We start from the raw sequence: 27,438 nt of genomic DNA on the forward strand, positions 1-27,438 counted from the left end.
CAATCCATTGGATGCGGCGTGTCGTGAGCATGATATAGCCTATTCGCACAGCAACGATCTCGCGAAAAGACACGTGGCTGATAATATACTCGCCTCGAAAGCACGGAAACGCATTACAGCGAGAGATTCAAGTCTCGGAGAGAAAGCTGCTGCGACAGCAATTTGGGCGGCTATGAAAACCAAGATGAAAATCGGTATGGGTCTGAAATCAAAGAAGAAAAAGAAGAAGACAACGCGCAAGCGGATACTTCCGGTAGCAAAACGTGGTGGTATCCTACCCGTCCTGCCATTGTTGGGAGTTCTCGGGTCATTGGTCGGAGGAGCGGCTGGAGTAGCAAAGGCCGTAAATGATAACAAAGCGGCACAGCGTCAACTGGAGGAATTAAGACGTCATAATCGTGTCATGGAAGGTCATGGAGTTTATCTCGCTCCGTATAAGCGCGGCGGAGCAGTATCAAGAAGAAAAAAAAAAAATGTCGATGAAACATTAAAAATGCCAAAAGGTGTTACTACAAACCTTGAATTACTTCAACTAGCAAAACGTATGCGCATTCCACATTTCCGAGGAATTTTTATGCGTACTTCATTACCAACGGGGGGAGCACGCCGAAACGAGAGCGGTATCATGAATTTGGACAGTGTCGAAGGATCGGGTACTCATTGGGTGGCGTACGCAAAGAGGGGGAATCGTGCTATATATTTCGACAGTTTTGGTAATCTTCGACCACCACAAGAATTGGTGCGATACTTTAACAGTGATGTGACACGTATCGAGTACAATCACGCGCGTTATCAACGTTACAATCAAAGCAACTGTGGTCAACTATGCCTACGTTTTCTACAGTCGGTTGACAATCAATTTAAAGATCAACATTTCGCTATTTAACTCAGTATACAACATGTCACTGACGTTTACGTTAACCGGCAAAAGTAACGTCCTCGCGGTAAGCTACTTTCCAGCTGTAGATTTAAGCGATGGTGATTACGAGCTCGGTCTGACAGACTTTGAAACCTACAATACGATACCTAATATAAATTCCTCAAATAACAAATTTTACTATGACAAAGACGACAAGGAAGTTATCATTCCCGAAGGATCGTACGAACTGCGTGACATTGACAAGTATCTGAGACATGCTATATCTCATGTCTCAAATGATGTTACTAGGAAGAAGTTGCTTCATAAAGAGATCGATGAAGACGAGGATAACGAGATTATGATTCGCGCCAACAATAATACTATGAAGAGCAAGATCAAGTGCTCTTATCGAATAAATTTTAGCAAATCCAACAACATTGGATCGCTGTTGGGATTTTCCTCAAATCGTATGCTTGAACCTCGACAATGGCACGAATCAGACTTACCTATAAATATAATCAATGTAAACATTATTCGCATAGAATGTAACCTGACCGCTGGTGCATATAGCAACGACAAGTGCGTGCATACGATACATGAATTTTCACCGAGTGTTCCTCCCGGGTATAAAATCTCGGAAACGCCTGCACAGATCATTTACCTTCCGATCGTCGTACGGAGCATTACTGACTTGACTATTCGCATTGTGGATCAAAACGGTCGATTAATTGATTTCCGCGGAGAGGAGATTACTGTTAGATTGCACGTACGAAGACGATAACGTGAGATGCTCGTGCTGAATGAGCAAGAGCGAGACACAATTTGCAACAAGAAGATCACAACAATCAAAAAGACAGCAATCAAGAATATCCAATTGCTTGGTAAAAAGAAACTTACTCCATCAAACGTTGCATATTTGAGATCACTGGGATTCATCGTACAAAATTTCTGAGATGTCTGATATTCTAAACATTGGAGGTGACCCGATCTTTGACGATAGCATTGTCAAGATTGAAACTCACTCGTATAATCCATACGCTAACACTACGTTTGGACATAGTGATGAAATAAGGATACCTATACAACAACAGGATTTATACACATTGCCGTGCGAAAGTTTTCTCTATGTCGAAGGAAGATTAGTGAAGAAAAAAAAAATGATGATGATGACGATGATGCATCAGAAATAAAACTTGGAAATAATTGTGTAGCGTTCATGTTTGATGAAATTCGATATGAAATCAACGGTGTGGAAATTGATCGCAACAGAAACGTTGGAATCACTAGTACTCTAAAGAACTATGTATCTCTTACGTTTGACAAAGGAATGATAATGCAGAATGCCGGATGGGACATGTCGTCCACTCTGTGGGAAAATTATTTCAATTTTTGCGTGCCGCTAAATTTACTGCTGGGCTTTTGCGAGGATTACAAACGCATGGTTGTTAACGCACGCCATGAATTAATTTTGATACGAGCGCGCAATGATAACAATTCTATTATGGGAACGAATAGAACGACGGAACCGGAAATTGAATTGTTCAAAGTACAGTGGCGAATGCCACATGTTACGTTAAATGAAGTCAATAAATTGTCCATACTACGAGCTTTGGAAAGCGGGCGATATCTAAGTATGAGTTTTCGTTCCTGGGATCTGTATGAGTACCCCTTGCTGCAGAGCACAACCAAACATTCGTGGGCTGTTAAAACTGCAACACAATTAGAAAAGCCTCGATTCGTTATCTTTGCACCACAGACCGGTCGCAAGAATATCATGTCTCAAGATGCTACTATTTTTGACGATTGTAATTTGATCAATGTGAAACTTTATCTCAACTCTGAATTTTATCCGTACGATGACTTGAATCTAGACTTTCGTAAATCTAGATACTCCATCCTGTTTGACATGTACCAACGTTTTCGTAAATCTTATTATGGACGTGATTGCTACGATACGCTGCTTAACGTGGTCACATTTCTGCAAAGAGGACCTTTTACAGTGATTGATTGCTCGCGGCAAAACGAGTCCATCAAAAGTGCTACTGTGGACGTGCGCATTGAATTTGATTGCAAAGAAAATGTGCCAGCGAGCACTACCGCCTATTGCCTTATCTTACATGATCGTGTAATTGAATACTGTCCATTGTCTAACATTGTGCGCAAAATCATGTAAAATGCAGCGTTAGCAAATATCTTTAATAAAATACCGAGATATTTTGTGATATGGTACAGTCTCAAAAAATTACTTGTCATGGTTGTGCCAACATTTGTGGATCTGCAAGGATTCACCATTGGAAAAAAATTTATTGTAAAGGAAGTAGCGGTATTGAAACAAGGAAACGTTCTTACGCATTACATTTTTACGAATTCCATGCCATGGAATGCATTGACAAAATCCGAAAGATCTTGCGTTTCTTGGTTGACTGCTTATCACCATGGATTACAATGGGAAGATGGAATAGTTCAGTATCCGAAAGCGATGCACCTGATTTCAACAGCTGTATATGATAAAAATGATGATGAAGCTATCGTATACGTTAAAGGCCATGAAAAACGAGAATGGTTGAAGAATATACTTGATGTCAATGTAAGAAATAATGTTATCATCGAGACCGTGGATGCTGATTACGAAGACATTGAATCTTTAAATAATTTGGATACAGCGAACACTACACGATGTGCAAAACATATTAAGAATTGTGCTATGCAGAATGTATTTAAATTATACAATTATTGGTTACAATGTTGTAAAAAAAAGATGCTTTAAAATAAAAAATGTATAAACGTATTTATGGTTTATTTTTTTATCTTTCCCTGTAATACATAAATAATTCGTAGACGTTAGACGTTTGATAATAGTATGGTTGAACCGTCAACCATACTATTATGAAACGTCTAACGTACTACACTCGAACGTCAGTAGTACAATGTAGTAGTATGATCGTCAACCATACTATTATCAAACGTCTAACGTACTACACTCGAACGTCTGTAGTACAATGTAGTAGTATGATAGACGTACGATGTACAATAGACGTATGGTAGACGTACGAGGTGTGTTCGAAAAGTATCGCGAATTTTGAATTTTCGCGGGTTACGTATATTCGAATTTCGATCTTTTTGTGGCGTTATGTTGGTACTCATGTCTCTCACTTATGCCGACAAGCTCGGCCATTTTGAATGTTCACTTAATTGTTGACAGCTGCTTTGCTTGCACGTGTTTTGGATCGTCTTCGATTTTTACCTATTCAAAAAAATGGATCAAAGAACCTGTATCAAATTTTGTGTGAAAAACGAAATTAAGTGCGCGGATGCATTCCGAATGTTGACTGTGGCATACGGAGAAGCTACCTTGGACCGAAGCAACGTTTATCGGTGGTACAAAATGTTCTCAGAAGGCCGAGAAGATGTGAACGACGAAGAGCGTGCCGGACGCCCGAGCACTTCAACAACAGACGAAAAAATTAATGAAGTGGAGAAAATGGTATTGGCCAATCGTCGAATCACCGTTAGAGAAGTTGCTGAGGACCTAAACATATCGATTGGCTCGTGCCATTCGATTTTTATCAATGATTTGGGCATGAGACGGGTCGCCGCGAAATTCGTACCAAAATTGCTCAATTGCGACCAAAAACAGCATCGCATGAACATTGCTAATGAGATGTTGGACTCTGTCCGCGACGACCCAAATTTGCTCCAGAGGGTCATAACTGGTGACGAATCGTGGGTTTATGGTTATGACGTGGAAACCAAAGCTCAATCATCTCAATGGAAGCTGCCGCACGAACCAAGACCGAAAAAAGCGCGCCAAGTTCGGTCGAATGTGAAAGTTTTGCTGACAGTTTTCTTCGATTGCAGGGGCATGGTGCATCATGAGTTCTTGCCACAGGGTAGAACGGTCAATAAGGAATATTACCTGCAAGTTATGCGCAATTTGCGCGAAGCAATCCGCCAGAAACGCCCGGATTTGTGGAAGAACAAAAATTGGCTTTTGCACCACGATAACGCCCCTGCTCACACATCGTTGCTTGTGCGCGACTTTTTGGCCAAAAACAACACACTAATGATGCCGCAGCCACCGTATTCCCCAGATCTGGCCCCCTGTGACTTTTTCTTGTTCCCTAAACTGAAGAGGCCCATGAAAGGACGACGTTACGCTTGACGAGATAAAGACGGCATCGAAGGAGGAGCTGAACAAGATAAAAAAAAATGATTTTTTGAAGTGCTTCGAAGATTGGAAAAACCGTTGGCACAAGTGTATAATATCTCATGGGGATTACTTTGAAGGGGACAAAATAGATATTCATGAATAAATAAATAATTTTTGAAAAAACACAAAATTCGCGATACTTTTTGAACACACCTCGTATGGTCGATGTACGATAGACGTACGGTAGACGTACGACAGACGTATGGTAGACGTAGACGTAAACGTCTAATAGATGTTTGATATCGGTTCAATAGACGTATGATGCACGTTTAATAGTGCGATCGTGTTATAAAAAAGTGTTTAATATGCAATGGTCACTTGGTGTGAGACACTGTCATACCTCTTACCTCTTGATAAAACGTATCTCTTGTGTTATCGAAAATTTAAGCTGCATGGTAAGATAAAAAATTGCTTAGAGGTGTTCTCAGTTTAGAAATAAGAACGCGTGCGATTGAGAACATTGGCGTGCGAGGTATAAGATAAGCCGTGGGAGAGCATGAGCAAGCGAGCGAGGATAAAACGTATGGGGGGAAGGAGGATGATGAATTGCCACACCGCATCGCAGCATCTGATGAGCGCAATATATGGGAGGGAGTGAGAAAGAAAACGCTTGTGCGATTCCATCACCTATGCTATAATTAGCATCGCGAGGTGAGATTACCCCTTCTCCAAGACGGCGATTGAGAGCGTTGACGTGCGAGCAAGAAGGTATACAGGAAGGAGTAAGAGCGCAGTGCTTACGTAATGTCATCTATGCTAACGCCACGAGGTGGCATCACCCCCTCTCTTCAAGGCGTGGTTAGAATGACAAAATACATGCCGTGAAATGTTCCTCCCGCTCCCGCCACGTGACATCATCACGGTCAGTACGGCAAAGACGCGTGCCGTGAAATTCCCCCTGCCCCCGCACAAATCGAGGTGACAACGTCTTCCCCCTCCAAAACGCAGTTAGCACGGCAAAAAGAACATTGGCGTGCGAGCGAGTAGGCATGTGGCATCACCCCCTCCCTTCAAGACGTGGTTAGCACGACAAATACATGCCGTGAAATGTTCCTCCCGCTCCTCCCACGTGACATCATCATGGTCAGTACGGCAAAGACGCGTCGTGAAATTTCCCCCCTGCCCCCGCACCCCCCTCAGATCCCAGAGTTAGAATCCGCCTTACTATACTACTAATGTTTAAGTGTTCCATAACCCTGTAAACATTTCGCAGCATCAATTTTTAGATGTCTTCAAGACATCTAAAAAACATCTCAAAATAAGATGCCTTAAAGACATTTTTAAAAGATATCTTAAAAACATCTTAAAGACATCTCGGAAAAGATGTCTTGAAAAAGATATCTTCAAGACATCTAAAAAATGTCTTAAACAAAACATCTTGGAAACGCCTTTAAATGATGACTAAAAGATATCTTGAAGATATCTCGTAAAAGACATTTTTCGTACATTTCTAAAAGATATTTTAAAGATATCTTTATGACATCTCGTAAAAGACATCTTCCACTTGCACATGCGCACGGTAACGGCCAATCAGATTTAGACACACTTTATCTCATCGCAACGTCTCGCAGTAGCTCCCCCCCCCCCATCGTAATGCTCACTGTCGCCATATTTTTATGTTCATGGCGAGAGCTATAACCTATAACACGTTGTTCCGTGGCCGTCGTTGACGTCGTTGTTAAATCTAGGTTGCTGTGAAATCCGTTTGGAACATCAAACGTGTGTGGACGCGTTCGTTTACCGGAATTATTTTTGGTCTCTGCAACCCGCGTGTGAGAGACGAGTACCAAATTTACTAACTGAACTGTGCCTGCTGTGCTAATATAATTAAGTTTAAGAGCAACTTAACCTTATCAAAGGTCTGTAAATTGGTATATCATGAAATGTAATAATGCTTAAGGTCATTACGACAGTAGTCAATACCGATAAAAATCAAGCTAATATTAACGAGTCTAATTTCTGATTGAGGAACACAGAATTCCGTTGCATTGGATTTTGATGCTATGTTTTCATTCCTATTACAGTTTGCTATGCTCGTATTCCTATTACAGTTTGACATTTTGCAAAGATCAAACTTCAAACAAAAATATGTGGTTTTGGTGTGATACTCTAAAGCTTCTTTTATATATTTACAAACCTTTTGAAAAATTATATTTTTATATATACAATGAATGCAATTTTTTATTTTTATTGATACCATATTAATACTCAATCTTTTTCTAGGTGTAGTTAATGCCAATAATAATGGAGATAAGATTAATAGTATCATAGAGATTAAGACACGGATATGTTTTTAAACCAACAACATACCTTGGACAGAATTGTAGTGCTTTGATAACGCCGACATTGCAATTCATAATTCATTATTATCTCGTAAAAAACAACTTTTCTTCAAATTGGCATAACGTAGCGAAAAATTATCTTATCGAGTTCCGCAAAATTGCATTTTAAAGGGAAAAATTCAAACTTTCACGCGCTGTTTACCTCATTAAGTTACGTCAACTGCTTTACTCCACACAACTCTAGAAACTGCACGTTCTATTTATCAATTTTGCAAGTTTTTGTTCTGTTACGTCCAAAGTTGGTCAAGGATCGGTAAGATACGTGGGGAGAAGGGAGGGACGTAACAACTTGAGAACGTGCACAGAAGGCATGACAGGCCGCGTCGACAACCCAAGGTATATGGGTCAGTGGGACCACAGCGGGGGCCCAACGACAAACACCCGGGGGTGTTTCGCGTCCGGTGGTCCTGTTTTGAGGCAGCAAATTTAATTGCTTTACCTCGGGATCGGATCTAGTACCTAGCTTAATAGAGCGAGGGAGGATGAGACAGGTTGAGAAATCAATCAAGTTCCTTATAATCAATCATCGATTTATTAAAAGAAAATATGCAAGATAAATATATATAAGAAAAAATAGATTAATTCTATGTAAAAATAATTTATTACAAATTAGAGCTGTTAAGGAACACAATTCAGTAATAATAAAAAAACGAAAAATTTGCAGACTCGTGATACAAAGCTCGAGATTAACAATTACGATTATACACATATATACATGCACACACATATATATATATATATATATTTATATATATATATATATATATATATATATATATATATATATATGTTACGGGCAAAGTCCGCATGGTGTGCAGTGTCGACATTGCCCGGGCAAAGTCAGCTTTGCACAACGGAACTGGGCAAAGTTGTTTAAAATGCTTTATTAGCGGACATTGCCCGATTTGATGTGGGCAAAGTCAACACTGCCCATCCAGCGGTGGCAATGTCAGCAACTGTTATTTCATTGCTGACTTTGCCCGGTTTCAAGTGGGCAATGTCGACATTGTCAAATCTCTGTGGGCTAAGCTGCGCTAGATGAACGGAATTAATACCTGCAAGTTTCTTAATTTTTGAGGGTTAATATTTATGTAATAAAATAACAATTTTAACAATATTTATTAGACAATATATCAGTAGAGTACATTAACAGTATTAGATTATATATAACAGAGTATATATTAAAATACATATATTTATTAAAATATAAATCCAAAACTCAGTTATAGTTTTCTTTTAAAATAAAGTAAACACTTATTGATTTATTTAGAATATTGCAAACACAAAAAAATTAACCCTTATTGATTTAATTAGAATATTGCAAACATAAGAACATTAACTCATTGTTGAAACTATATATGATTTTTGAATCATATACCGATTTAGATAATTATTTATTTGGACATGGCAATGAGTTGTGACATTTTGAATTACATAAAATGTTTGCTTTTCTACACTTACAACGGTTTGTTGTGCATTTAATTTTGCAGCTACATTTAATATAGCCCTGAGATCCAAACGCTGATTGATCAGCATTGATACTACGTAGTGACATTTCACACTGTGGTACATCTGTTGAAGATAGAAACATTTCGTTACAAATACCGAACTGATTTCGAGAATAAAGAGAAGATAAAATGCCACTCTTGGTGCCGATTTTGTACAATCCATCTTCTGTCACTTCTAATATGACTCCTATAATATTTTTCGGATCACCTTTATTACGATCAACACTTGGTAGTGGAATGGTTACAGATGTACCAACTTCAGCAGATGGAAATTTTTTCTCGCTCATGCGCAACATTCTTTTAGCTTGTTCCTGAATACCGTCTATCGCTTTGTTTTTGTTAGAAATGAGATCGCGTTTGACTGTGCAATTATGACATAAAACGTTAGAGTTCTCTGTTGGTAACTCACAGCAAAAATTATGAACAGGCACCTTGCATTCTGTGCAGTGATATATGTCGCCATCTCCTTTCTCACAAATAGAACATATTAGAACAACCGACGCAGAATTTACATTTTCAAAAAAATCAATGTTTTCGCGAACTTCTTCAGTAATAGGTGTATTATTGGTAGTCTCAGATGATCCGTTGTCATGTATTTCAGTTGAATCAATTATGCGTTCTAATTCTTCTTCTGTTACTATATCATTTATTACGGACAATGGTAAATGAGATGATCGAAGACCAACGTGAGCCTTTCTACCAAACATTGCCTCATATGGTGTTTGTTTGATTGCAGAATGCCAACTGGTATTCTTTTTCCATTGACAGAAACGTAATCCTTGAGACTATTTAGTCAAATTGTTTTCCTCCATCCAGGCAATAAGTATGTCTTGTACATCTCGGTTTGCACGTTCAACACTACCCTGACTCTCAGAATGTCTCGGTTTACCGTGCACTATTTTAAGATCAGGCCACATACTTTTTAATTCTTTGATAACGCTATTACAAAACTCTCTTCCATTGTCTGATTGTAAGACGGATGGACAACCAATAATGCAAAATATGTCTACAAGATTATAAGCGACCTCTACAGCAGTCTTGGTCTTTAGCGGGCGAAGACACACAAATTTAGTTAAGTGTTCTTGATAATTTAAAATAAATTTATATTCTCCGTTCTTGCTCGTTTGCATGTCGATTAGGTCTACTTGTGCTCGGTGATTAATTTCTTTAAATATCAAAGGCTTTACTACAACACCTTTTTTGAGATGGGTTTTCTTTTTTTTACAGATGAGACAAAGCTCAAGATAGATATGAATCACTTCTCTTGTTATATTTACGTACTTTGTTTTAATATTGTTTTCCAACTTATGTTTTCCACCATGTCCAGTTTCCAGATGTGCCATATGAATAATGTCAAAAACTTGTTCGTTATGTACGTAATACTTAATCTTCTTCTCATGTTCCAACACAGGCTGAATAAGTTTCTTAGACTCACCTAGAGATGTAAAATTAATCAGATTCTCTATGACAATTATTCAATATGATAATTATGGTACGATAAGATGGTAATTTATTGGTAATTTTGATAAAATTTATTGTGTCTGATAGCTTTATGCGCTAATAGTTTAGGTAGTAATCATTGTCCACACTAATCCATAAGTTTAACAAAATTCTTTTATGTTCTTATTAATTGTGCTCTAATTACTGTATATTACATGTAGCATGCTACATGTATGAATATACAGTATTAAAATATTTTCTGAGCAATATGAATTAGATAAAATGTTTTATTCGTTACAGTCTAAATATTCCTTTTAAGCTTCATATCAACCTATTTTATTTCTGAAATTTCTCGAAGTAATTATTTAGAAATAATTTTTCCATAGTTTATCAAGTAAGTTACCGTCAAATTGAGTCATCTTTATTTCTGTATGAAAACATTTCTAGATTCTTAGACATCTCTAGACTCACCTACTGATAATACATCGTATCTTTTTAGGCATCTATAATCAGTGTATGTTTTTTTATTTCTGATTTTTGCTTCTTCTACTGCACAAATTAAATTTTCGTATGCGTCTGAATTTTCTATTAAAAACGAATTTATACTTAATTTTAAAGATTTCAATTTTTCGTTAAATTTTTCACGCAATTAATAAATTATTTTGCGCTCAGTGCCTACCATAACCTCCTGCATCAACTCCGTGATCTGTAACGTGCAGACTGTGTGGTGCGGTGGCGTTACGATCGTCTTAAGCGCCTCTACGCTGGAAAGTGGCTCACGCGCTCCAAGCACGAAACAAAAAAATGTTTAACGCTGTTCTACAAACGAGCTCATTGAGCCGACCAAGCATTTTATGTTTTTATACTTAAAAAATTATTGGCGCATATTAAAATTTTGCGTTCTTTCAAATCTTGTGCCTTATGCTAGAGCGTATGTTGCGTACCGTATCTCAACGCCTCCGATGTTATGTTCCTGTGACTCTTCAAAGGTTTGAATGAAATTGTATTTGCTATTTGCAGATAATGTGTGATACAAACTCGGATACAAACACGGATACAAACTCGACTACAAACACGGCTGCAGATAAAATGCGTGAAAAATTTAACGAAAAATTGAAATCTTTAAAATTAAGTATAAATTCGTTTTTAATAGAAAATTCAGACGCATACGAAAATTTAATTTGTGCAGTAGAAGAAGCAAAAATCAGAAATAAAAAAACATACACTGATTATAGACGCCTAAAAAGATACGATGTATTATCAGTAGGTGAGTCTAGAGATGTCTAAGAATCTAGAAATGTTTTCATACAGAAATGAAGATGACTCAATTTGACGGTAACTTACTTGATAAACTATGGAAAAATTATTTCTAAATAATTACTTCGAGAAATTTCAGAAATAAAATAGGTTGATATGAAGCTTAAAAAGAATATTTAGACTGTAACGAATAAAACATTTTATCTAATTCATATTGCTCAGAAAATATTTTAATACTGTATATTCATACATGTAGCATGCTACATGTAATATACAGTAATTAGAGCACAATTAATAAGAACATAAAAGAATTTTGTTAAACTTATGGATTAGTGTGGACAATGATTACTACCTAAACTATTAGCGCATAAAGCTATCAGACACAATAAATTTTATCAAAATTACCAATAAATTACCATCTTATCGTACCATAATTATCATATTGAATAATTGTCATAGAGAATCTGATTAATTTTACATCTCTAGGTGAGTCTAAGAAACTTATTCAGCCTGTGTTGGAACATGAGAAGAAGATTAAGTATTACGTACATAACGAACAAGTTTTTGACACTATTCATATGGCACATCTGGAAACTGGACATGGTGGAAAACATAAGTTGGAAAACAATATTAAAACAAAGTACGTAAATATAACAAGAGAAGTGATTCATATCTATCTTGAGCTTTGTCTCATCTGTAAAAAAAAGAAAACCCATCTCAAAAAAGGTGTTGTAGTAAAGCCTTTGATATTTAAAGAAATTAATCACCGAGCACAAGTAGACCTAATCGACATGCAAACGAGCAAGAACGGAGAATATAAATTTATTTTAAATTATCAAGAACACTTAACTAAATTTGTGTGTCTTCGCCCGCTAAAGACCAAGACTGCTGTAGAGGTCGCTTATAATCTTGTAGACATATTTTGCATTATTGGTTGTCCATCCGTCTTACAATCAGACAATGGAAGAGAGTTTTGTAATAGCGTTATCAAAGAATTAAAAAGTATGTGGCCTGATCTTAAAATAGTGCACGGTAAACCGAGACATTCTGAGAGTCAGGGTAGTGTTGAACGTGCAAACCGAGATGTACAAGACATACTTATTGCCTGGATGGAGGAAAACAATTTGACTAAATAGTCTCAAGGATTACGTTTCTGTCAATGGAAAAAGAATACCAGTTGGCATTCTGCAATCAAACAAACACCATATGAGGCAATGTTTGGTAGAAAGGCTCACGTTGGTCTTCGATCATCTCATTTACCATTGTCCGTAATAAATGATATAGTAACAGAAGAAGAATTAGAACGCATAATTGATTCAACTGAAATACATGACAACGGATCATCTGAGACTACCAATAATACACCTATTACTGAAGAAGTTCGCGAAAACATTGATTTTTTTGAAAATGTAAATTCTGCGTCGGTTGTTCTAATATGTTCTATTTGTGAGAAAGGAGATGGCGACATATATCACTGCACAGAATGCAAGGTGCCTGTTCATAATTTTTGCTGTGAGTTACCAACAGAGAACTCTAACGTTTTATGTCATAATTGCACAGTCAAACGCGATCTCATTTCTAACAAAAACAAAGCGATAGACGGTATTCAGGAACAAGCTAAAAGAATGTTGCGCATGAGCGAGAAAAAATTTCCATCTGCTGAAGTTGGTACATCTGTAACCATTCCACTACCAAGTGTTGATCGTAATAAAGGTGATCCGAAAAATATTATAGGAGTCATATTAGAAGTGACAGAAGATGGATTGTACAAAATCGGCACCAAGAGTGGCATTTTATCTTCTCTTTATTCTCGAAATCAGTTCGGTATTTGTAACGAAATGTTTCTATCTTCAACAGATGTACCACAGTGTGAAATGTCACTACGTAGTATCAATGCTGATCAATCAGCGTTTAGATCTCAGGGCTATATTAAATGTAGCTGCAAAATTAAATGCACAACAAACCGTTGTAAGTGTAGAAAAGCAAACATTTTATGTAATTCAAAATGTCACAACTCATTGCCATGTCAAAATAAATAATTATCTAAATCGGTATATGATTCAAAAATCATATATAGTTTCAACAATGAGTTAATGTTCTTATGTTTGCAATATTCTAATTAAATCAATAAGGGTTAATTTTTTTGTGTTTGCAATATTCTAAATAAATCAATAAGTGTTTACTTTATTTTAAAAGAAAACTATAACTGAGTTTTGGATTTATATTTTAATAAATATATGTATTTTAATATATACTCTGTTATATATAATCTAATACTGTTAATGTACTCTACTGATATATTGTCTAATAAATATTGTTAAAATTGTTATTTTATTACATAAATATTAACCCTCAAAAATTAAGAAACTTGCAGGTATTAATTCCGTTCATCTAGCGCAGCTTAGCCCACAGAGATTTGACAATGTCGACATTGCCCACTTGAAACCGGGCAAAGTCAGCAATGAAATAACAGTTGCTGACATTGCCACCGCTGGATGGGCAGTGTTGACTTTGCCCACATCAAATCGGGCAATGTCCGCTAATAAAGCATTTTAAACAACTTTGCCCAGTTCCGTTGTGCAAAGCTGACTTTGCCCGGGCAATGTCGACACTGCACACCATGCGGACTTTGCCCGTAACATATATATACATATATTTACATATATAATATTCTATACTAGTGTAACGAACAGGGTATTCGCACGTGTGTATGTGTGCCTATGTTGGGACTTCATTTAATACGGCCGTATTGGGGCGGAAGTGATTTAAAAATATTAATTTTGGAATTAAATAATATCTTGGATATATATGGGGGAGATACACGGGGACTGGTGCATCGGGGGGAGACCGAGAAAGGAAAGCACGGACCGCTTCGAGGCCAAATTTTTCGGGGCCGATAAAGAACGCGCCAGAAGGGAGTGGGACAGAAGAGATCGGAAACATTGAGAGAATTGACTTTAGAAATTGAAGAGGGCCAGGGGCAAAATAACAACGTGGGGGAGGTGGAGATAGCTCCTCTACGATCTCTACACTAAGCGCGGGGCTAGGAGAACGATCCTCGTCCTCGAGATCATGCGATCCGAGGATCGGAGGGGTGGAGCAAGGTTGCTCCTTCTCCTCGTGGGGCCCTACGTTTGGAAAATCCGCAGGAGGTTGGTCTTCCTCCAAATTGTGAATTTCAGGGATCGGAGATCCCTGAAAAGAGAGCAAAACGGGAGAGTCCGGGAAGATTCCATAAGTTAATTGAGAATCGGGGGAGTCGGCGTGAAGAAAATTATCTATGGGGGAGTCGGCGCGAAGAAGATTTTCTACGGGGGAGTCGGGGCGAGGAGAATTATCTAAGGGAGAGTCGGCGCAATAAAAACTATCTACGGGGGAGTCGGCGCGAAGAAAATTATCTACGGGGGAGTGGGGGAAAAATGCGAACGGTGGAAGTCGCTCTTCTTCTGGTGCGACCGGAGAGTACGAGACAGGGGGGCAAAGTCGATTAACTTGGGCGACGATCCGGTGTATTTCCTCCTCAATGGTTTCGAGGCGGCAGATTCGGTGATTGCGGCGATTTCGGCGGCGCTTCGCGGCTGCTCGTGACTGGTTTTTATGAACTTTGGGGACTTTATTCACTAAAATAAAAAAGATACTCCGTTTCTCTGCGTTTGGCGAAAGGTTAAAATTTAGACACTCTCTCGGGTTAACTCGAATAGGGTTCGAGTGAAACCGAGGAAAAAGATCGGAAGTTAAAAAAAAGGTTCGACAGAATCTAAGGGGAGAGAAGGAAACGAGAATTCTTACGAGAAAATCCCTAGAAAGGAAAGGATTTAAAGATAAAGAAATTCTTTCGGATTAACTCTTACGAGTTAATCCCAAGAAAGAGAAGAATTGAAAATAAAGAGATTGCGAGAGAGAGAGTATGGAGAGGAGTATGCGAAGAAAAGAGTAATAAACTTAATAAATATATTATGCTTAAAGTTAAAGTCTTTCGCACTAGAGAGAGAAAGGGTATTCGAAAAACGAGAGCGAAACGGTTGATTCGGGACTTACTGCTTGCAGATTGTAGTGTGAGTGTCGATGCAGGTGAATGTGATTCTCTCGGAGCCGCAGGGCTTCAAACTAGGCCGCACTCGGCGGGAGATGGTAGGTCCGGTCGGAGGTGTTCCGGGTGCGATGGTCTGCAGATCCCAACCAGGGACGTTTGAACTGACACTTTTTCCTCTCGACCGAGACTTGCGCCGCGTACGAGTTTTAAAGACCGCGGATCCGAGAGTCGCAGAACTCGGGCATGCAAGATGCCACGGAACTGTGATTCGGACGAGGAATGAAGACTAGACTGGGCTGAACTGCCTGAACTGAACTGTCTGAAGTGAACTGTGAACTGTACTGTGTGAACCGAATTGTGCGCTCCGCTAGAAGACGCACCTATTTATACTATTTTTCATCTATGATTCCCTTTGTTCCCATCGAGGGCCGTGTGCACCACTTTATTCATTAATACACCCACGTGCAATATTTACTTTTACGACTTTTTTATATTCCTCGGTAATTGTTATCCGAGAAAGCGGCAGGTTTGACAATTGAATTCTCGGAAGCATTAAATGTCAAAAAATTCTTTGATTTGTTGCTATGCGGGTGTCGGACATCAAAACTCAAAGGGGTGCACACGTGCGTCTTCCAGCTCCTTGATTTTACTATTTTGGGTGTTTCCGGCGTCGAGCAACGGTGTCACCTCAGATCTCCTTAATTGGTGAATTTATAGCTATTTAATTCATGACATCCGGTTATTGCCGTGAGAGTCACCGTATTCTTGAGATCGGGGTGAGATCACCGTCGCTCGGTCCGTTAATTAGAATATCCGCTGGTTGCGAAGGAAAGAATCGTTACTCCGCAGGACGTAACACGGCTTAGACAAATGTTGGGGATGCACAACATTTGCTAAGAGATTTGATTTCTTTCCTTCGACAACTATTAATTCTTATACTGAAGAGGTAAGATCTATATCTAAATGCACTCAGGTGTGCGTTGTGAGTTATATAGAAATAGGAAAGGAAAGGGCGACCTCAAAATCCCCTTCCTTTTTTTTTCTTTCGTATTCCTAATTATTTATTTGTTTAGTGTTATTTACTTAACTACCAGCGCCGCGTTTATAATATAAAAATTCTTATTTTTTTACATAATTCCCTGATAAGTGCAAGGCATAAATGTATATATTCTTATAAAAATATTTGCATAATATATAATAAAGGTTTCCTCTTTTTTTTATAAATTTTTTATAAGGATTTCTTTAGCATTTCTTATATATATATATATATATTTATATTTATCCCTTTATTCTTCTCTATACGTGTGGGTGAAAATAAGAAGGACAAAAAATCTTTTCTATTTCCTTCGTGTTCCCAAACACTTAATAATCTATTAGCACTCGTTTAATTATCTAAACGTTTAAGATACTTACACAAGATTAGAGTTCTATATTATTTCGACAGAAGATGTATATATATATATATATATATTGTGACGTATATATATATATATATATATATATATATATATTGTGACGTGGCAGTTTTATCTGCCTCGCCACTTCGTCCTCCGCCTGAGCATAGCGCAAGGAGGCGCGTAAGACCGGGTCGGGCACTCAGCGAGAGAGCGAAATCTCCGGCGGGACTGCGGCGCGTATTGATTTCATTTATTTATTCGCGGCTTATTTCATGTATCCGCGGGCACCTCGACAAACGTCGCCTAAGGACCAGCAGCAGCGAGGAGGATGGGCAGCAGCAGGACAAGGAGAAGGCGATCGTCCAGGGCCGGCGCACGGAAAACCGACGGCGGAGAGAAGGACGAGACTCGACGTGGTGACAGATATGCGCCACGCAAAAGAGGCTCGCAATTGGCGCAGCCGAGGGACAGGCCAGGGCGGACGAACGGCCAGGACAAGGGCCGTCGAATGCCGGCTGTCCGTCGAGAAGGGTAGCGGCGAAGAATCGTCGCGGGAAATCTCTGCTGTTGTCGTCCGCGAGGACGACGAGAGCGTCGAGGATATCGGATGCCGACGGGGACCGCACGACACCTGCGGAGACCCGACACTGCGCTGCCGTAACGTCACGGCTAGATAAGGGCGGCCGCTGATAGGCCGCGCCGCTAGGCGCAAGGATATCGCGCACCCTGTGGGAGGGGTAGCGCTCATCGATCGCGCATCGAACGCGATCCTCTCGGCTTTTGCGTGCGACCCGGCGTTCGGCGTACACGTTGCGTTGGCGAGCGAGCGAGTGCGAGCTATCGGTCTGTGAGCGTCGGTGGCTATCGGAAGGATCGATAACGGCGAGAGTGCCCGGCCTTGGCGAGCGTCGTCGGAGCGAGAGGACACCCGAGGACCCGGAGGAGGACCGTGCGGAAGTCGAGGTGACCCTCTAACCTTCGTGTAACGCCACGAGCTGTCGGTGTCGACCGGCTCGCGCTCTGAGGTGGAGCCATTGGGTTAGTGTGCAAGTGCGTCCGCCGCGTGGCGATAGAACGCAACTTTTTAGTGTTTGGTCGGCTCTCCACCTCAAGCGTGAGACCTTGTCGAGGCACCCAGCTGTCGGCGGCCGCGTGTACGTTGGCTGTCCCGCCGTAGAAGCTCGCGGACGACCGGCTTCCCGGGAAGCCGCAAAGCCCTCGCGCACGTGCGCGAGTCGTGTTACGGCCGTGATCACACGACCGCCCGCGTTATCGGTGCGTTGTCGTGTCGCGCGTCTTCGAGAGAATTGTGCATCGTGACCGCGACGACGGCATTGCCGGTATCTTTGGTTGTATTGCTTTTGAGTTAATTACTGTCCGTTAGCGAAAGTTCGACGAGTGTGTTCTCGCCGCGCTGTTCCGAGCGCGCGTGATTGGCTGTCTCGTTCCGCGCGGGACCAACCGCCGTTGTTCGCGCCGCTAGCGTAAGCATTGTAGTATTTAAGAAAATTTTCGCGTTCCGCTTATTCGTTTTCGTCAACTCTCTTCATCTTTTCCGTTCTTTGCTTGCTTCGACTGATAATTCCTTCGCGTTTGGCTCTACTCTGTCTCTGTCATATGCTACAATACATGTTATTTCTGTCTGTTATATCGGCCTGATCTTGCTTGATTTCTCGCCTACCTGTCTCCTCCAGTAAGAGAGCCGCTTCGTCCCTGTCTCCGCTACTCCGCCCCTCTACCGGTTAGAGGAGCTAGCTGGCCGCGTGCGAGCGACGATTTCGTGTTTCGTTCCGAGAAGCTATCGCGTGGTGTGCATCCACGTCTAGCGTTAAATAGTGTACCCGGCGACGCGACCGGTATAATCGCGTCTGGCGCCCAAATTCGCGATTGGTGGTATCTATTGGTTATATCGTCGCTCACGCGTGTCTCGCGCGTAATTCCGGTGTTTGATCGCGTATTCCGCCGCTGCTCTCCGGCGTGGGATAAAAATACGTGACAATAATATATATATATATATATATATATATATATATATATATATATATATATATATATATATATATATATATGTGTTTTACAATTACACACTCTGTAAAGATAAATCGAGTATATACTCGTACATATATATATATTTTTTTTTATGATTATTAATTTATATAATTTGTTGATAGAAATATATATATACTTTCCTCACATAATTTTCTTCTCCATATTTTTACTTTTATTCTTACTATATGCGTATAATTATATATATATGTGTATTTATATATATGTATGCGTATGCTACGTGTGAGTAATGACGGAAAGAAAAGGCAAATTTAAATCCCTTTTCTTTTCTTCGTGTGATATACCTATTGGTCTATCGAATACTTATTGGTCTATCGCTAGTTACTTAATTGTTTATTGTTAGTTACCTTAATGTTTAATATGCTTATACAGAATTAAGGTCCCTGCGTTATCTTGAGTAGAATATATAAAAAAAGTTTTTTTTTTCCTTTTTTTATATATATATATATGTATATATATAAAATTGTTTATGAATATGTGTGTTTATAATTATGCATATACTCTTCTCTTTATACCTAATTGTAAAAACATGGAAAAAAAGATAAATTTTTATTTTTTTCCTATTTGTCTCCTATTAATTACCTAAACTACCAAGGTTACGCCTGCGGTGATAGGTGTCATGTTATCTTTGGTAAAATATACGTTTATAGTTATCTTTGGCACAAAAGTTTACCTATTTCTCTCTTTTTCCTTGTGTATATACAATTTTTTTATGATTTCTTGTACTGATATGTGGAACACTACTTGATCGCTGTTAACAGCAGGGGGGAATCATTCATCTGATCTAACCGGGTCTATGATACCTTTGTTGACCAATAGAGGTACCCCCATCCCATTTTCAGGCCCACGATGTCTGCGTATTCGAATGTATTGAGGCACTTCTGGTATTCTTCAATATCCCTATATCTCAGCATTACCTGCAGACAGCAAGTACACTTGTCCTGTTTGTGGAGAAAATCCATGTGGGCCAGGAGGTGTGCTGAGACAGCCGCGTATTTTCTTTGTTGGACGAATGTCATTGCCAGGTAGCAACTTTCACATATTTTTTTATAACTGATAAATCGTTGATATATCGGGCGTCCTCTCAATGTAGTGACGCATCGGAGTTTTCCCATGAGTATGACAGTGCTCAGACAACGTGATGAAAGTTTTTCTTCTTCTTCTCGTCTTTCCTTTCCCCAGCAGAAGTTGCGAATTGCAGACATCATTTGCGTATACGTGTGCTGTAATCGATCAAGTAATGTATGTGTATATATTGTGACGTGGCAGTTTTATCTGCCTCGCCATTTCGTCCTCCGCCTGAGCATAGCGCAAGGAGGCGCGTAAGACCGGGTCGGGCACTCAGCGAGAGAGCGAAATCTCCGGCGGGACTGCGGCGCGTATTGATTTCATTTATTTATTCGCAGCTTATTTCATGTATCCGCGGGCACCTCGACAAACGTCTAAGGACCAGCAGCAGCGAGGAGGATGGGCAGCAGCAGGACAAGGAGAAGGCGATCGTCCAGGGCCGGCGCACGGAAAACCGACGGCTGAGAGGAGGACGAGACCAGACGTGGCGACAGATAAGCGCCACGCAAAGGAGGCTCGCGAGTGTCACAGCTGATGGACAGGCTGGGGCGGACGAACGGCCAGGACGAGGGCCGTCGAATGCCGGCTGTCCGTCGAGAAGGGTAGCGGCGAAGAATCGTCGCGGGAAATCTCTGCTGCTGTCATCCGCGAGGACGACGAGAGCGGCGAGGATATCGGATGCCGACGGGGACCTCACGACACCTGCGGAGACCCGACACTACGCTGCTGTGACGTCACGGCTAGATAAGGGCGGCCGCTGATAGGCCGCGCCGCTAGGCGCAAGGATATCGCGCACCCTGTGGGAGGAGTAGCGCTCATCGATCGCGCATCGAACGCGATCCTCTCGGCTCTTGCGTGCGACCCGGCGATCCCTGCGGTGCGAAGCGTGAGCGAGCGTGCGAGATATCGGCTGGAGATATCGGGAGCGGCTATCGTCGAGTGTGCCCGGCCTGGCGATCCCTGCGGAGACGTCCACAGGACCAACGGAGGACAGGATCGTCGTCGAGGTGACCCTCTAGAGACGGTGTAAAGCCACGAGCTGCCGGTGCCGGCTGACTCGCGCTCTGAGGTGGAGCCATTGGGTTAGTGTGCAGGTGCGTCCGCCGCGTGGCGATAGAACGCACCTTTTTAGTGTTTGGTCGGCTCTCCACCTCAAGCGTGAGACCTTGTTGAGGCACCCAGCTGTCGGCTGCCGCGTGTACGTTGGCTGTCCCGCCGTAGAAGCTCGCGGACGACCGGCTTCCCGGGAAGCCGCAAAGCCCTCGCGCACGTGCGCGAGTCGTGTTACGGCCGTGATCACACGACCGCCCGCGTTATCGGTGCGTTGTCGTGTCGCGCGTCTTCGAGAGAATTGTGCATCGTGACCGCGACGACGGCATTGCCGTCACCGGGTATCTTTGGTTTTATTGCGGTTGAGTTAATTACTGTCCGTTAACGAAAGTTCGACGAGTGTGTTCTCGCCGCGCTGTTCCGAGCGCACGTGATTGGCGGTCTCGTTCCGCGCGGGACCAACCGCCGTTGTTCGCGCCGCTAGCGTAAGCATTGTAGTATTTAAGAAAATTTTCGCGTTCCGCTTATTCGTTCCGTCAACTCTCTTTATCTTTTCCGTTCTTTGCTTGCTTCGACTGACAATTTCTTCGTGTTTGGCTCTACTCTGTCTCTGTCATATGCTACAATACATGTTATTTCTGTCTGTTATATCGGCCTGATCTTGCTTGATTTCTCGCCTACCCGTCTCCTCCAGTAAGAGAGCCGCTTCGTCCCTGTCTCCGCTACTCCGCCCCTCTACCGGTTAGAGGAGCTAGCTGGCCGCGTGCGAGCGACGATTTCGTGTTTCGTTCTGAGAAGCTATCGCGTGGTGTGCATCCGCGTCTAGCGTTAAATAGTGTACCCGGCGACGCGACCGGTATAATCGCGTCTGGCGCCCAAATTCGCGATTGGTGGTATCTATTGGTTATATCGTCGCTCACGCGTGTCTCGCGCGTAATTCCGGTGTTTGATCGCGTATTCCGCCGCTGCTCTCCGGCATGGGATAAAAATACGTGACAATATATATAAAAGGAGCAAAGGAAGATTTTCCCTCGTTTTACCTTATGCTCAAATACAGGTGACTATCAGTTCAGTAAATTTTTTTTTTTTTAGATTGTTATTTTTTTTTATCCTAATGCAATCTTATTTTCCTTTAGTATTATATGTAACGCTATGCTTGTGTAATCTTAAGTTTCCCTTGGGGGAACGGCTACAGGTATGCCGGCATTTAGGAGTGTTCTGTCGGCGTGGTCGAATCGTTTTAGACAATCTTGATAAGATTTGGCCATTCTAATCATTACCATTATTTCGTAACATATAGCGCAATGGGTTTGACGCACGACGTTTACATGGATTAGATGGTGCCTAAATAGACGAGTATATCTGAGTTTCACGACGGATGTCAGAACTACGTAGCATTTGCTGCAAATTTTTGAATAATCATGAAGTTGTTGAAATGCTCACAAATTTTCTAAACTGGTAACACACCGGAGATCGCTCAGATATAGGTAGTCTTCCCAGAACAACTTGGCCCAGTGAAGGCTGAAGGGCTCTCCCATGTTACATGCTGTAATTGAAAATTCATTGATTGAGTTATATATTTAACTACTATTACATGTATATATATAAATAAATTTATATTATTATTTTTTTTTCTTCTTTTTTTTATTTGAGGGTAAAGTACTCGATAAATTTTCTTAATTGGGAGCTCTCCCCCCCCCCCTCTGAGTATTTAGTTCTGTTGTACTATCTTTGACATAGTAGATAGACATTGATTAATTATTAATGTTTTTGCTACTATTTCTGATGACATAAAGAAGTATGTGGTTGCTTATAGTGTTAACGTGGTATTAAAAATTTGTAGATGTCTCGTCCTCTCGACGGTTGCTAGAGTTCCCTCGATAATCATTGTTGTCCTCAGGTGTGATTGCGATGGCTATTCCCCATCCTTGGTCTAAGCGTTTTTTGAAGACACGTTGATATCCCGTAGTGCATCCTTTACAGCTACTTGTCGGTCTGATATTTATCATCCTTCCTTTGCAAATTATGCATTTGTCTCTGTGTTCTACTGATTTCTTATGGACCAAGTTGTGCGGGAATAGCGGTGTATATTTTGATTTTTGATCAGCCACCATATTCTGGTAACAATCGCTGCAGAATAATTGTAGGTTTTCGAGACTCATATAGATTGGTCGTCCTTCTAACAGGGTGATGCATCGAAGTTCCTCTCTCAGGTACTGATTATTTCGTGAATCGTGGCTTACGGTCTGGCTCCACGTGGTGATCCATGGATCTTCTCGACTCATTGGTACTTTGACCGCTGGGACGGATCGAATATCGTCGCAATGTTCGCCATATCCTAGCAATATCATTATTTCCTTTATTTTGATTTCACCTTTGTTTTCACCCCTTAATCGTAATTCAACAAGAGCTACTTCATCCCTTAGGGTTCCTAATATGTTGATCCATCCTTCTTGCTTTTCGATTATTGCTTTGATTGCCCTTTTTGCTCTTGGTGACCATGGTCCTCCAGAGGTTGATTTTAGGTAAGCCAGTCCGCAAGGTACTCCTTGCCATGGTAGTGTTTTGAATCTATTTTCTAACGTATAAATTTCTGTGGGTCGTCTTTGGACGATGCGTCCCCAATCTAACAAAGCTACTGTTACTTTACCATTTCCTTCGATTCCGTCCGTAATGACTCCTCTTTTCCATTTTTGTCTTTCTCGTGTAACTACTGGTTCTCTGCTTATTGCGTAATCAATTATAGGTTGTAACAACTGTGCCTTTCGGCTCGACTTTTTATTTAGGTCCCTTTGCATTTTCTTAAAATCCTTCCGCATGTCCTTCAGACGTATCCAGAATCGAGTGGGTGAGTCTACCTTTACCACTTTGACCGCCTGTGGGTTCTCAGTCAGCAGTCTTGGGTTAGTGCGTTCAATTTGCATATCTATAAGAGAATGGTTGCAGACCTTTTAGCCTTAAGAGTGCACATATTAATTGCGAGATATGTATATACGTGTATATATTTTTATTATGTGAGTAAATGTTGGTGAGTATTTTATGAGATAATTGCTTGATTATTATTAGATTATTGGTTTTTTACCTAACCAACTCTATTATTACTACATCTATGCCTTAGATCGAGGGGTATACTTTTTCCAAAATATTCTCGGTATCCCGAGCATGTCCTAATTTCAGAAGAATGTCTTTGACGTGGAGCATTTCGCTCCCGCAGTCGTTTCTTGTTTTTAGTTTTACAAGTACTGCTTCTTCTTCCACATCGCCCATGATGCTGATCCAGCCTTCTCTTTGCTCAACTAGGAACTTTAAGATCTCTCTAGCTCGTCGGGGCCATATCCTTTACAGGGCCCTATGTGAGCTATTGCGCAAGGAATTGCCCGCCATTCAAAGTCGCGAAATCTATCCTCAAGCTGGTAAATGTCGCAGAAGAGCCGTTCGACGACGCGGGCCCAATCCCTGAGGAGAATAGTGGCCGTCCCATCTTCGTGGGTGTCAAGGATAATTCCACGCTGCCATCTGTGTCTATCATGGACAGCAACGATTTCATCTGGTTTAATGTCTTTGGGTGGGTAGTGCAAGAATCGGCTTCGCCGTGCCATTCTGCGTTGGAGTTCCTCTAGTAGCTCTTCGAAGTCGTCAGCAGAGTTTTGCAGATGTACCCAGATTAGAGTGGGCGCGTCTGCTTTTATTATTTTCACTCTTAATGGGCTCCTTGTCAAAAGTCTTATGTTCGTGTGGCCAATATCCATAGTCATCTATAACAATAGAATGGGAACTGGGAAGTAAAGGATTGGTTTAGTTTTTTAATTCAAGGGTATAAGTAGTGGCTTCCCGCGGGGGAAGCAAGGGATAGGTATGTCTTTCTTGCTTAGGATTGTCTTGTAGTTCAGAAAGTCTTACTTCTTGTAGTTCGGACTCAGCAGGGGCTGAGGGCGATGATTTCTTTAATTTGCATTGCATTTAATTTCCTTTCCTAAATGTAGCAGGAGTTGGGTGATAGAATCCCATATTGCTCCCACTAAATATACTGACCATCCGTACACGGTATGTAAGGCGTACCCGTGTACAAAGGTATCTACTATTAATTTAACGACTTTTGCCGACATATAGATTCCAATTATGCCAGCGCTGACATTTCCAAAAATTAAAAATCGATTCCAAAAATTTTCCCATGCTGTCGCGGCTATTTTTTGTGTGGAGGTTTCGTCCAAGAGGTTAGAAATAGATCCTCCATTTATAGAGCCTGATTGACCCATCATTCCTCGAGTCACCGTATTGAGTAACGCGGGTCGTTCAGCAGGAAACATTATGTGATCTCGAAGTGTTTCAAAGTCATTATCTGTATATATTCCGCTCGTGACGAGTGAGCCGGGACTAATATACTTCCATGTCGATTTGGTCATGGGTTTCATAATTATTGGAGGAAGTGATTCGACTGGTCTAGGTGTAAACTTATACCACGAATCTTCGAGAAGGTACATGGCAGGTGCAAGTGAGTTGCACGTAACCTCTGTTTCTTGGCGCAACAAAATGTGAGTTTGCGGGGTTAAAAACAGACTTTCATTATTTCGTAATACCGGCAGTTGATCGTAACATTTCTCGGTACGAGCGATCTTTACTTCAACGGGTACGCATTTTACTATGTGTATCACTTCTCCAGCTAGCAGGGCCATATATCCTGGCCCTTGTATTATGTGATAGGCGAAAGCGTCTGGAGCGTGAGTGGCGAGAGCCAAAGCATTTTTTAATACTTTCTGTTCGAGAATGCATTATTGCTGGAGAACATCTCGATATAACTGGTTTACTTGGGTGCGCACATGTTTTTCTACGTACAAAAATTTGGAGTTTATATAGGTAAAAATATCGAGGTTTTGTGGGCGGTATTGCTTACCAAATATCGAATTTCCGAAAGTTGTTTCGTAAATCAATAGTTTCGGATGTTCGGTTCTTATGAGTGTATACCCACAATGTGTGTACTTTCCCCTCATTGTTAATGCGAAAATTGTTTCGTGAGATTTTACAGTGTAGACTACTTGAGATTCCTTCCCGGTATCATCTATTAACACGTCTGCGAATCCGTCATAGAGGGATGCGTAATTAGAGAGTGCACATTGATCCGCAGAAAGCGGATCCCAGAAAGTGTTTCCTCCTTCTAAATCTATGCAATGAGTAGCTTTGAAATCGCAAGTCACTCCTGAGCGGAGCATTAAGCGATTAGAATTTAGTTGGACTGTTACTTCGTAATCTTGAAGTTTGATTTTAACAGTGGCGAGCACAATCACGTTGGGCCAACTCCCGAAAGTGTCGGAATAACTACCTCCGTGGCATCCTCCCTCATCTATGTGCTCTGCTAAAATCAACGGCCGGGAGATCGATTGATTAGCTTTTAATTCGGATATAACAGTGTTTCCGTGCCGATAGACTCCGATCCATTGCATTCGCATACAGGATTCACGAGATGTTTCCTCTATGTACGAATATTTGCCATTAAGTATATCGCTGGTATGGGAAAACATCCCGCATGTTTTCACTATTCTATCGATCTCGACCTTGCATTGCTTGACTCTTACGGTTTTGAATTCATTAATCTGTATGAGTTGTATGTAGGTTTTGGTTTGGTTCACGCGTTGAGGAGGTATATCGCATTCTTCGGTATTGAGTAGAGACATTGTAGTTATATTAGCCATTGGTGATCCACAATCGTAGCCTATTATTTCATTCGTTTTGCGCGCCCATGCTATTATCAACATTATAGCGATAAGCCGGGAATCCATCTGAAATTTGGATTATTGTTGTTACTATTTATTTTAATTGTTAGAGGCAGGTTTTATATAGGAAATTCTCAATCGGTTTGGATGCACAATTCGGCTATTTTTCTTTATTTTAATTTTTACATTATTTTTGTTTAGTATTTCTAAGACTTCATGTGGCCCAGTGTAATGGTCCCCAAATTTACCGTGTTTAGGCCCTTTTAATAAGAACACTTGATCCCCAGGCCTAAATGTTTGCGGATTGATTTTTTTATAACATTTCATAATGTTTTTAGATTTAATTTTTGCCTCAACTACATTTTCTCGGGCATTAGTTTGGATTGCATGGAGCTGAGTGGCTAAGCTTATTAAGTAATCGTCATTACTTGTTAATTTATCCTTAGGCCCGAATAATTCGCCTGAGGGAATTCTTGCTATTTTACCAAAAACTAACTCA

General features: G+C 40.8%; 4 protein-coding genes across 4 annotated transcripts in view; 2 read left to right on the forward strand and 2 right to left on the reverse strand.

The window, feature by feature from the left end:
• LOC105207326 (E3 ubiquitin-protein ligase HUWE1) overlaps positions 1-27,438 on the reverse strand; it is a 336,590-nt gene that overhangs the window by 267,292 nt on the left and 41,860 nt on the right. The gene's annotated exons all lie outside the window — the stretch shown is intronic.
• Positions 2,076-3,032, forward strand: LOC120360057. The gene has a single exon (XM_039459637.1). The coding sequence runs from the start codon at positions 2,076-2,078 to the stop codon at positions 3,030-3,032; it is 957 nt and encodes a 318-aa protein (XP_039315571.1).
• LOC120360062 (KRAB-A domain-containing protein 2-like) lies at positions 9,705-10,778 on the reverse strand. Its single transcript, XM_039459686.1, has 2 exons — positions 10,763-10,778; positions 9,705-10,354 (listed from the first exon to the last, which is right to left on the reverse strand). The coding sequence occupies exons 1-2, from the start codon at positions 10,776-10,778 to the stop codon at positions 9,705-9,707; spliced, it is 666 nt and encodes a 221-aa protein (XP_039315620.1).
• LOC120360069 (KRAB-A domain-containing protein 2-like) lies at positions 11,679-12,752 on the forward strand. Its single transcript, XM_039459731.1, has 2 exons — positions 11,679-11,694; positions 12,103-12,752. The coding sequence occupies exons 1-2, from the start codon at positions 11,679-11,681 to the stop codon at positions 12,750-12,752; spliced, it is 666 nt and encodes a 221-aa protein (XP_039315665.1).

This window comes from Solenopsis invicta, chromosome 1, assembly GCF_016802725.1.
Source record: "Solenopsis invicta isolate M01_SB chromosome 1, UNIL_Sinv_3.0, whole genome shotgun sequence".
NCBI classification, from domain to species: Eukaryota; Metazoa; Arthropoda; class Insecta; order Hymenoptera; family Formicidae; genus Solenopsis; species Solenopsis invicta.